General features: G+C 45.7%; 3 protein-coding genes; 2 read left to right on the top strand and 1 right to left on the bottom strand.

The window, feature by feature from the left end:
• The first annotated feature begins 5,457 nt into the window (after positions 1-5,457).
• On the top strand, positions 5,458-7,511 carry GSTUM_00008726001 (uncharacterized protein). XM_002840230.2 has 3 exons: positions 5,458-5,744; positions 5,914-6,438; positions 6,512-7,511. Exons 1-3 carry the CDS (start codon positions 5,690-5,692, stop codon positions 7,213-7,215), a joined length of 1,284 nt encoding a protein of 427 aa, XP_002840276.1. The 5' UTR covers positions 5,458-5,689; the 3' UTR covers positions 7,216-7,511.
• Positions 7,512-7,537: 26 nt separating this feature from the next.
• GSTUM_00008727001 (uncharacterized protein) lies at positions 7,538-8,842 on the bottom strand. XM_002840231.2 has 7 exons: positions 8,714-8,842; positions 8,625-8,644; positions 8,472-8,549; positions 8,335-8,383; positions 8,198-8,259; positions 8,050-8,112; positions 7,538-7,961 (listed from the first exon to the last, which is right to left on the bottom strand). The coding sequence occupies exons 1-7, from the start codon at positions 8,784-8,786 to the stop codon at positions 7,689-7,691; spliced, it is 618 nt and encodes a 205-aa protein (XP_002840277.1). The 5' UTR covers positions 8,787-8,842; the 3' UTR covers positions 7,538-7,688.
• A 402-nt stretch (positions 8,843-9,244) lies between these two features.
• Positions 9,245-11,176, top strand: GSTUM_00008728001 (uncharacterized protein). XM_002840232.2 has 6 exons: positions 9,245-9,408; positions 9,439-9,464; positions 9,536-9,636; positions 9,688-9,815; positions 9,878-9,953; positions 10,010-11,176. Exons 1-6 carry the CDS (start codon positions 9,350-9,352, stop codon positions 10,787-10,789), a joined length of 1,170 nt encoding a protein of 389 aa, XP_002840278.1. The 5' UTR covers positions 9,245-9,349; the 3' UTR covers positions 10,790-11,176.
• Positions 11,177-12,203: the final 1,027 nt, after the last annotated feature.

Here is a 12,203-nt window from a genome sequence, read left to right on the forward strand (position 1 = left end):
AGTCATATGAGATACAGCTGCAATCCATATGATAGTTGAATTTATATATAAGTTGTAGAAAGATCTATTATATAAGGTGATAGGTTTGGCCTTTGAGATAGTGTTAGGAGTACCAGGATTCGATACTTAGGAATCACCCTAAGTAGGTGTTAGGAATACTGAGATCTGATGCCTAGGAACCACCCTAGGTAGGGTAACCTCTCCCGAAATCGAAATCTCAGGTCTCCAACACCCCCCTCCGACCCCCTTACGGGGCCCGCGCGTCATCATACATATCGATCTAAGTTGTGTCCTGTGAGTATTATACCACAGAATCGAAGGTGTTAAAATAACACCGTATACGTCGCCGCCGTCCGTCCGACCGGATCCTGTTCGCAGGATATATAAGAGGGGACCTTCGGCTAGGTCTGGGAAGTATAACGGAGTGAATCCGTCAACTACCCAGAAGGTTACTAGGCTTCAAGAACGAGATATCTTTGGCATAGGCCGCAAGTAACGGGACGTTTTCGCGCAAAGAGATGATGATGAATAGTAAAGGATCTTAATGAAAGACCAATACATTCACATTCACCCTATGATAACCAGAAGAGTCTGGAACTCCTGAGAATACTACCATCGAACTCAATGGAGTTCGAGGAGTGTTACAACCAGGTTCCGGTACATACTACAACCGAGGGGGTGACTCCCAAACTGGTAACAGTAACCAGAATCCTGTTACCCATGGCAACCAAGGGTTACCGACCGAGGGATTATCTACCAACCCTATGGAAATGCTTCCTGCAGGTAAGTAGGAAGTCCTCCGGAAAAGATCTATCGGTTGGGTATGGAGTTATGAAGAGTTGAAGTTAGATGACCTAGAAAGTCAGTAATTACAACTATCTTCGCAGATGCAACCCGCAGACGAAACTGATCATTTCATCGACAAGGGAGACGATTGGAGCCAACACAGTTCGACTTGAGAATTGGGCCATTTGTCTAAAAAGACTCTCACCATCGGATAATTACTATTGGAAACAGCATGACTTCCAAATAGTCATATTATAATTATCAAAGAGGGTGTGATGATTTTCAGGGTCTCCAGGTGTTCGCACCTTGGAAGAAAACCCGACGTTGCGAGTTATATTGGAAAAAGGTACATGGTTGTATGTTAGTTAGATGTAGTCCGTGAACACTCAGACGCAGAATATAAATATCGAAGTGCCTCCCAAGCTTTAGACATCATCAAGCAACGGAGAAGAGACCTTAACAATATAATATTGTTTTTACGATTTTACTTTACTTTACTTTACTTTACTTCGCTCTTAGTAGTCATAAACGAAACGAGTGTAGCCCGAGTCTTCCTAGACAATCTCCGTCTATAAAAACGAATCTCGATCGGCCTAGACAACTCTGAAGTCTATCGAGTTGTCTCCGCCTAACAGTAGGGTATCCTTACTTAGAAGTAAAATCTCTGGTTTCTAATACCCTCTTCTGGTCCCATTACGGCCTGCACATCATCATACATATCAATCTTAGTTGCATCTTATGACTATAATGCTACAGAATTGAAGGTGTTAGAACTACACTATATATGTCACTACCATCTATCCGACCGGATTCTGTTCTTTGGATAAACGAGAGGGGATCCTCAGATAGGTCTGAGAAGTAGAACAGAGTTAATCTGTCTACTACTTAGAGAACTACTCGGCTTCAAAGATGTAACATCTTTAGCATGAGTCATACATAATGGGATATCTTTATACAAAAACATGAGAATAAATGTTAGATGATTTCTATGAAGAGCTAATACATTCCTATCCACCCTACAATAATTAAAAGTGTTAAGAACTCTTAAGGACACTACTAAAAAAAGCTAATAGACTTTACAGAGTATTACAACTAGGTTTAGGGATGTGTTGTAGTTGTAGAAATTATCACCAATACTAAATAATAGCTAAAGTCCTACTCACTAGAACAATCAGGAATTGCTGAGAAAAGGATTAGCTGCTAGTCTAGTATAATGGCTTCCTGCGAATTAGTAGGAAGTCATCCAAAGAATATCTGTTAGCAATCAGTTGTTATGAAGGTTTAAAGATGGCAACCGTGGAAGGTTGCATTTATGACAACTCCTGCAGACATGACTTATGAATGAAACTGATCATTTCATCAATAAGGGAGACAATTAGAACCAATACAGTTCAGCTTAAAAACTAGGCCATAAGTTTAAAGACTCTAACGATTGGACATTTACAATTAGAAACAAGTACAGTTTCCAATTAGCAAAATAGTAATTATCGAAGAGTGTGTGATAGTTTTCATGGTCTCTTAATATTTGCTCTTCAGGAGAATACCGCATGTTGCAAGTTATAGTTAAAGAGGTACATAATTTGTATGAGAAATAGATATAGTTCACGAACACTCAAATGCAGAATATAAATATTGAAGTCTCTTCCAAGCTTTTAGATATCATCAAGCAATAGAGAAGTGATCTTAATAATATAATATAGTTCTTATGATTCTTTATTACTTTACCTTAAATTGCTCTAAGTAGTTATAAAGGTAATGAGTATCTCTTGAGTCTTTCTATACAAATCTCTGTCTATAGCAATGAATCACGATTGGCCTAGACAACTCTGAGTCTATACAGGTTATCTCCACCTAATAGATAGATCTTTATGCAACCACTTAAGTAATTTCCTAACATATATCTTTACAAATACTACTTTGTATTCACACCTCACATATCACTATTATTGAAAACATATCATAAGTATAGTAAACGATAGTTGCTGTTGATGTACTTAAGAAAACAAGAGTATTTTCTTAAGTAACAGAAGACAACTATGAGACAATTACTATATTGAAGAAGACTTACAGTCACTTGGCAAAAGTGTTCGTGATCTGAGACAATGTTTTATTGCAGTTGCATTATATGGTGGGGCAGTGTCAGTGGGATTGTCAATGGGCGTACGCGCACGTGAGTTCAAGTTCACGATTAACAACCACTGGCACCTCTCAACATTCAATGGTCAATTGACCTGCCATAAATTAAACTAGCTAATATTTTCTATAACCTCCTCCTGCTTCTAAAACTGCAGCCATCCTATCAGGCATTGATTTCCACAACTTCTCAAAAAACTCCTCAGGAATTGTCTCCCAAACCAATGGTAATACATGTACAAGTCTTCTCCTAACAGCCACTTTTCCTCCTAGAGTATCTGCAATCCTTGGATACTGCTGGTACAATCGCTTTTTAAGCTCAACCCATACATGTTCAATAGGATTTAAATTAGGGGAATAAGGGGGATAGTCCACAACCTCAATACTGTTTCTCTCCAACCAATCCATAACACTATATGCCTTGTGAACAGGAGTATTATCTTGCTGAAAAAGAACATCTTCAAGTTGTATACCAAAGGAAATTATTTGATGAATAACAGAAAAAAGATATCTTCTCAAAAGTCTAACATACCTGGTCTTATTGATAGTTTGAGTAATAGGAACTAATGGACCTTTTCTTTTATCCCAAAAGCACTCCCAAACCATAAGTGAGATTCCCTTATCCTTCTTCTTTATGTGTACACAATCAGCCAACCACTTCTCTGCAGGTTCTTTGAATACCTATTGTTGCTTTGGGTCCTTGGATTTCTCCACACTGCACTCATCACTCCAAATTACTCTTTCAAAATCCTCAGCTGTCCAGTCCCTATGAGCTGTAGCCTATCTCAATCTCTTAGCCACATGATTAGGCTTTAACCTAGGTCTTGACTTGGCTATCCATTTTTTAATGTTTGCTTCTCTGAGTACCTGGTCCACTATGTAGGCAAATTTAGTAGGCAATCATATCCAGTCACTCTAGGTAGCACAAAGAGTTACCAGTATCAAGAGAAATACTGGGTGTATAGCAATCCCTGAAGGAGCATCTGGTCATTTTCCGGTTGCACTTGGCTGCCTGTATAATTATGCGACGCTGTTGACCACTCAAAATGGGGGTACGACCGGGGTGAGGGAGATTTTCAAGAGATTGGTGTTTACGTGCCCAGACAAGAAAGCTCTTAACTGTTGTCTATGGGCGTCTAATAATTTAAGCCACCAAGACAATGTTCCAGAGGTAGTAGAAAAAGGCAATTATCATGCCCTTCTCTACAAGGCTCATTTCTCTCCCGGTGGTTTTAGGTGGGGGTATTTTTTTTGCAGTATACTTCGTATTTCCAGAGCACTTAACCATTGGTAAAAAAGGTAGAGGAAATAAATAAATTAATTAATTAGGTAAAGGAGGCTTCAGTGGGTGTAGATTTGTGAATGGTCACAGTCGCGATGGGGTGAACAGTCACAATCAACTTTTCACTTCATTGAAAGGTGGCATTTTGGTGAGGCAGCTTAGCCATCCGAGACTGGTTTTACGAACACTTCTACTGAGTGACTGTAAGTAATTACAGATATTACTTTTACCTTAAAACTTGTTACTTGTAGAATGACTATATCCAAGGAGCAATTGAGGAGTGATCTTGACACTATTTCCACTACCGTCCTCCTTCCTCTGCACGTTGCTGCTCCATCTGCTGAACTTCATATTTCCCTTCCTTCTCTTTCTTTCTCCAGCATGAAAGGTTGTCTTCCAATATTTTAAAAAAAAGTTGCAACCTCAGACCTTGTTGGAGTTATCAGTATTATTGAACTGGCTGGTATTGATAGTTGAGCCCAATATGATAGTACTCAAATTTGATAGCTAATAGCATATGATCAATAGGGTTTTGTAACTGGTTTGAGATATAAAGCATTATGGGGAGCTTCTGAGAGTGCTTTGTGTCTGGAACCAGTGTTTTTTTTTTACACCAGTGTTGAACTTTATTATTAGTATTATTTGTAATTTTTTTTTCCTCTCAAAAGAACTACTCTTACTCTAATTTCCGTTCTTCCCGGTTTCAGACCTTATTTCAACCCCCTAGCCCCAGGTTCAATTATTTGAGATTCTACGGTATTGCACTCGTATTCTTGATAATACTATACCCCCTGATGCCCAGAGCAAGCTATGGTAAGCTATCTCCAAAGGAAAACAATTGGTATCATAATCAGATAGCAGGCACTCCTCCACTGATTCTATCAAAAGGAAAAGGTAGCAGGTCTAAATTCCGAGGAGTAAGGAGAATTGTGATGTTGCGAAATATTTTTCCCCCATTGTCCGGGAATCTTTCACAATAGAGTGGCCTTTGAGGTGGCAATTCCACTTCCAAAGTGTCCAATCTCAACTCGGTCGGGATAGTATGGTACTGTGCAAAAATTTGATATTGTAGTTGATACGATACTCGAGTATGATAGTCGTTTTCTTTCTCCCCCCGCTGCAATGGCACATGCGTAAAGGCGGGTTTGACCTCAACTGTGGCCAACCGACTGCCCGAGGTTCCGCCACAATAAGTCGAACAGACTATCATACCTCCCACCCACCCTCAATCTCATCTTTTCTACTCCCCTCCCTAACTCATTGGATAGTCTGTTCTTCATACTTTCTTCTATCGCTCCTTCCCTATCGGATTTATATATATATATCCCTTTTATTCATCCTACGAGTCCCGTTGCTCGGTTATTGCAGGCAGAAATTGAGAGTGGAGCGACGTGGTGGTAATCCAGTGACCTTGCACACCAATCCTTGGCTACCCATCGCCAACCTCCCGTTGGGTTCTATTCGCCCCTGCTTCACCACCACCAGACCATGTCCCAGATTTCTCCTCCCAAGCCGTGGGAAGTTAACGGTCTGCAACAGTCTTGTAAGTTTTTTCTTTCTTTTTCCCTCCCTCCCTCCTTCTCTCCTCTCACCCTTTGTGTTCATCGACGTATCTCACGTTACGCGGGTCTGCATTGTTATTTTTTTTTCTCTTTTCTTTCTCGTCCTATCAGCTTGCGCTAGCCCTTTCGCTCACTATTCCGCTTTACCAGCTCTCGGATCATCATCATTGAGTATAATGTCTACTACAGCAGCGGCCCCTGTCCCCCCGCCAGCTCCAGCGACTACTGCAGCGCCTGCGATGGCGGCGCCAGGGGCTACACTCTCCGCACCACCCTCACTCCCTGCTCGACCATCAGCTCTTACTGGTGCCATGACTACGAACCGACTGGGAGCAACAACAACCGCTGCAGGAGCTTACTCCGCCTACAATAGACCAGGTTATGGTCTCGGCGGCGGCCTCGGGGGTGGATACGGCTCTTATGGAGCTGGAATGTCACCGTACTCGCGATTCGGTGGATACGGTGGGGGTATGTACGGGGGGATGGGTGGTTTCGGGGGATACGGAGGCTTTGGAGGGATGCCTGGCGATCCGAATGACCCGAATAGCTTTGCACGTGGGATGGAAAGCAGTACTGCTGCTACATTTCAAATGATTGAGAGTATCGTCGGAGCGTTTGGAGGTTTCGCGCAGATGCTCGAGTCGACGTATATGGCCACTCATTCCTCATTCTTTGGTACGTATATAAGGGTCCTGGGCGATAGGGTACAGTTATCACGCGGCTGTGCTGACACCTATTGGGATGGTAGCAATGGTCCAGGTCGCCGAGCAATTTGGCAACCTTCGGAACACTCTCGGGTCAATCTTAGGTATTTTTACAATGATGCGATGGGCACGCATTGCCGTGGCAAAGGTGACCGGCCGTCCACTGCCAGCGTCAGCCGGCGAGTTGACTGCAAGCAATTTCGCTGCCTTTGATAGTCGTGGGGGAAAAGGTTCTTCCCGCCCATCCAAGAAGCCATTCCTGTTCTTTGTATTTGCCGTCTTCGGCTTGCCATACCTGATGGGTAAACTCATCCGATCTCTCGCCCGTCGGGAGGAGGAAAGGAAGAAGATTATGGGCACGATCCCAGAGGGCGACGTGGCGGCGCAGATGGATCCTACAAAGTTGGAATTTTGCCGTGTCACGTTCGACTTTACACCGGAGCAGAATAACGGGGTTGAGTTAGAGGTCAAGAAGGGCGACTTGGTTGCCGTCTTAAGCAAGGCAGATCCTATGGGTAACCCCTCGCAGTGGTGGAAATGCCGGGCTAGGGATTCACGGGTTGGATACCTGCCGAGCCCGTACCTGGAGATTATCGCACGGAAAGAGGGAGCAGCCAAACAGATCACCGCAGGGGATGAAAGTCGAACACAGACAATGACAAGTGAGATCGCAGGGGAATTGTTGAAGGACACGAAGCCGGAGGACATTAGTATTGAGAGTTTTCAGAAAAGCCAGTTTTTCTCATAGTTGCGACAAGGGTTTTTTTTTATTTTAGTGCAGGGAGGAATAGAGGGTGTTTTTGTCATTTGGCTCTTTTCATGCCTGCCTCTCTTTTCTCTTCGCGTTAATCTATTCCCTTTTCTTCCTTTCAATTTTTTTCTCATTCTCGTTCTCTTTTGCACGACAGCTTGGGCAGCGGCGGCACTATCACTCGCTTCCTTATGTTCTCTATTAGTGGGTTTGCTTTTCAATCGGACGGAGAAGGGCTCCTTTTACCCCTCTGGGTACCGTACATGATTATATCAAAGTGGGTTTTACGAGTACAAGATTTCAAAATGTTTTAATGGGTGAGTTGTATATTATTCCATCAATTGAGATGTGTGCTATCAACAGATCGGAGTTGTGGCCATGCAATCCGAGCAGACTAGCACAGGTGCCTACTCCAACCATCACCGCTCCAGGCCTTATACACCACGGTACGTTGTGTGGATCACCGCCGCTCAAACAACATTCTTCACCAACCACTCCCCCCACTGGTCAACATCCCAGCCGGACGAAATCGAATTATCCATAATCCCGTCAAAGATGACGGTAGGGCTAACGTGCACACCAACCAACCTCGCGGCTTTGACGTGCAGCTTCAAGTCGTTCGTGACCTGGTTACCGGAGTTATATGCGCCGTTGACGGGCTTGTCGGCGACCGCCAAGAGTCTGTAGACTTGTTGCTCGTCAACACCCAGGGGAGCAGCCAGGGCAGAGAGACGCTTGTAAGTCTTTGTTGGCATGGTAGTTTGCTGTTAGCCCGAGCAGGCTACCGGGAGAGGAGGGATCCTGGTATGGGGGGTCGGGGAGGGCGCATACCGCGTTTCTTGTTTCGTTAACGACGTTGACGTCGAAGAAGTCGACCTGGTTCTCGAAGATGGCCTGGAGGGTTGGGTTTATTGATATGAGTTAGCATTGTAGGATATGCCATGGGTTATGTTGAGGCTGGGGAACTAGTGTTGCGAACAGCAGAGTACTTCCAAAAGGAACCCGGGTGGACTCGTTCCACGGCGAGCGCTGCCTCGTGGGCTTTTCAGGACATGTTAGCTTTCACCATCTCGTAAGATAGTACTACTGGCGGTCCCCCCCTCGGGAATCACTCACTGAGCGTGGAACTAGGATGCCATGGCTGGACCTGTTGTCTGAAGATGATCTTATCTTGGTATTAGCTCTGGTTGCTTAATGCTGGAGTTGGTATGGCGAGGAAACGGGGGGGTTGAGCTTTGAAGGGGCTCACTTACTTGGACTTTGTTGGGGAATTTAGAGTCGATAATTGGTTTCACGTCGTTGTACACTCGCTTGAAGAGTTTTGCAGAAAACTGGGATATGGGGGGCCGTGTATGAGAGCTAGATCTTTGACCCCAATGATGGTAGTACTCGGGGGGGGAACTTACCGGGCAGACGTAGTCGAGATCTTTGTGGCTGGTGTTAACTCTGAGCCCGGGAGGGATGGGGTGGTTGGGCAGTTGGGACTTTTACGTACAGATCTCGAGAGTGTGAACGGGATGTGCGACACTGCCCAGGACATGAGCTGCGAATTTTGGAGCTACGGCCATGGTGTGTAGGGCGGATATATTGAAGTGAACTTGACGAGATAAGGGGTTGAGTTGAGTCAAGTCAAGGTTGAATATGATAGATCGAGGGGTCGATAGCTATGGGGAGGTGGCGTTAGACTATGTTGTACTCGTACTTGTACTGGTATCTATTCTCATGCATGGGAATCGCACTCGGGTAGTCTATCAAGTTGGATGGTGGGGCATCAGGGGATGAAAGCTTCCTGCTTGCTTGACCAATTTCTATACCTCCAACCCTTTTATTTCCTGTGCTGCACCATACCGTGAGTGCTCTACTTAATGAGTTATGTGATGCTAGATTCACGAGTGATGTTAACTCAGTTCTGGGATCACTCTCCCTCTTTGTTGGCTTTGATCCCCGCGAGTGCCCCGCGCTTATCGATGAGCGAACCAAGCGAGCCAACCACCAGCCCTTAATTACATCATATCAGCCCAACCACAAACATCCCATGAGCTTCCATAACTCATCGACAACGCCTCTGTCCCATCACGGCTTCCCCCGTCCTACCAACAATCACGATACCATTTCTGTAGATTAATTCACCATGGCCAGCGAGTTGGGTCCTGTGCGCGAGCCGCCACCGGAGATGAAATCGATCAAGCAGTTTGTCCGCCGCGGGAATCAATTAAGGAGTGTTGATCCGGTTATTGCTTATTACTGTTGCCACCCCCCCCCCCCGCGAATTCGAAAAAACTAGACGTTACTGACAGGAGGAGGAGCGGAAACGCAGGCTACTTCTGGTCCGTCAAGCAGGTCCTCGCAAATCGTTTACACCAGACTAGTGCCGCGTGTACGACATGGACAGCTGATTTAATGGACGAACTGGAGAGGGTATTTTCCCGCCCCTTACCAGCATTTTGGGAATGGTACTAATGAGAGTAGCGCAAGGAAGAGTTGAAGGATAAGGATATTATTGGCGATGATGTAGCGGCACAGGCGTACGTAGAGAACTTTGCGTTAAAGATATTCGAGAACGGGGCGGGAGTTGTTGCTGCTGGGAAGGCTACTAGGTGTGTACGAGTATTGCCTGTCCGACTTGGCTGTTGCCCCTGGGCTAACAAGGGGTGGGAAGTACGACAGCGGATACGCTGTTAGCGGCGGTATGCTTTCTAGAGCTTGTCAGGATCTTTGCGGAACCGGAAGCCGAGGTTTGCTACGCAATAACACTCCACAGTTAGGTGGCGGGGGGTGCTGACAGGAGCAGATTCAACAAAAGATCAGATTTGCCAAGTTCCATGCCGCACGGATTTTGAAAGCTATCAACCTTGGCCAGGATCCCAACCCGAGCACGCCTGAACCGATGGGAGCCCCGGAAGCCCACACTTCATTTCCTCCACCTCCAACGGTTGAGGACGAAGTCCCATCATTGCTGCCCCCTTCTGCACCGACTCCTGTAGTTTCTCTCCCGACCCCACAAGAACCTGGACAAGCGCCTTCGCCACGACCAGGGGAGCAGGGACCCGAGCCATTCCACCACTCTGAATCCCCGTCAATCCTCACTCCTCCCCCTCCGGCACGTCCAATGTCTCAGGCCCCATCACCCGCGTTGCCGCAGATACACATGTCTGATATTTCCAGCGAATTCTTTCCACAGGTACCCATTGTCCACGAGCCTAGCGCACCAAGTCTCTCCCCATCAACAATGAGTGCTGCGAATACCGGATTCCCAGAAATGCATTCCCAGCACTCACTAAACATTCATTATCCACCTGCACCCGACGCAGCGCCCCCGGCAGCGCCCCAAGGATACAACTACAATATCAACCAACCCGCAAGTTACTACTCTCAACCACCAGTCCCAGCCCAGCAGTTACCGACTCCAACACCGCCCCGACCAGTCATGAAAAAACATGAGCCGACTGAAGAGGATATCCTCCGGGCTCAGAAGCACGCGAGATGGGCGATTAGTGCACTGGATTACGAGGATATTGAGACAGCAATAAAGGAATTCCGACTAGGGCTCGAGCGACTAGGTGCACTATGATTTGTAACTTGGTGAGGCTTGTTAGCGAAGTTTTTATGCACCTCGCATTTCGTTTTTCATCAAATACTCTTGGTTCCGGTGTGGAAAGATTTGTATTGCCTGCGTGGGCTCTATTTTGGTGGAAGAGGGTAGATGGGAGGCTGACGGCGGGAGTGGGGTTGCGCTGGGTTTTTCACGGATGATAGACCGTAGCCCGCTGATATGAATTGTACGTACTTTTCGCGATTGCTGTCGGTGTTCCGGAGAGTGTGTTATCCTCCTGGTGTGTTTCTTGTCATGTGTCGTCGGAGTGGAAGAAATCAGTAGTCATGGGATCTCACTCGGGAGGAATGTAGGTTTCGGGAGGCAAGGTAGTATAGCATACAATACAATAAGATACAATACGAATGCGGTAGGGGGGATTCGAATTTAGAGGAGTTGAGGGAAGCGATACTCCCTATATCATTTCGTGTGAATTTGGCACGCGGGAGCGGTTAACTTACAATCGCTTTTCTTCATTTTTTCCAGGTCAGGAAAATGGCCGGAAGGTATGTAACGAGTGCAGAATCTTTGGGTTCCGTCGGAAGGAAAAAAAACATCGAAAGATATCGGGGGGCCTCTACTCGTAGACACAAACAATAATTATTCACAGTCCCCACCCGAGACTACCCAGTTTTTTAGTTCCTCCTAAGATTTCTTGATATCATACCTACAATCATAACCGCCATTACCCCCATCAATCAATTCCCCCACATTTCCCTACACCCTCTATCCACCCTGTCAAGAAATCATTATAATATTATATGATATAATCGGGAACATCCCTATCAGTAATTCCCCCCTCCCACCCTGCACCCCACCATCTGTAAGTATCTACTGTGGTGTAGACAGCATCCTACACTCTTCGCCTGTCTTTGGACACCTTCTCTCCCTATGGTGTGCTCTTGAGGACCATTCCTCCTGCGCACGGTAAGTTATCCCATACCATTGATCACACCCCTATCATACATTACTATACTTCTCCTTACCCAGCGCCCGTATGATATAAATTGACGAGAAACCGGTTTCCCTCAGCGGACGCTCTGGAGACCGAAAAAGCACAAAGGCAATTTGGGCATGTTGGGCTGGGGAGTTTCGATATTATACCGTAGTAAAAGAGCACGGCAAAAATAAGGGCTGCGACTGTTCGCATATAACATAACTACCGGGAGTACGAGTACTGTACCAGTTGCTTGTTTTTTTCCCTTCTTCTTCCGCTGCCTTGGGCATCGTGCGGATCTTCTGTGCAATAACGGCCTCATGCAGGACTAACTAACTCTGTTAGGTTTTGATGCATACAGTAAGAGTACGAGTACCGTAAAATCCCTTTCGATTCGGTATCACTGTGATCTGCAGTGGAAGCTGAAAGCAGTTAGTCTGGATCAGGCCTAACTAA

Source organism: Tuber melanosporum (genome assembly GCF_000151645.1).
Source record: "Tuber melanosporum whole genome shotgun sequence assembly, scaffold_5, strain Mel28".
Lineage (NCBI taxonomy): Eukaryota > Fungi > Ascomycota > Pezizomycetes > Pezizales > Tuberaceae > Tuber > Tuber melanosporum.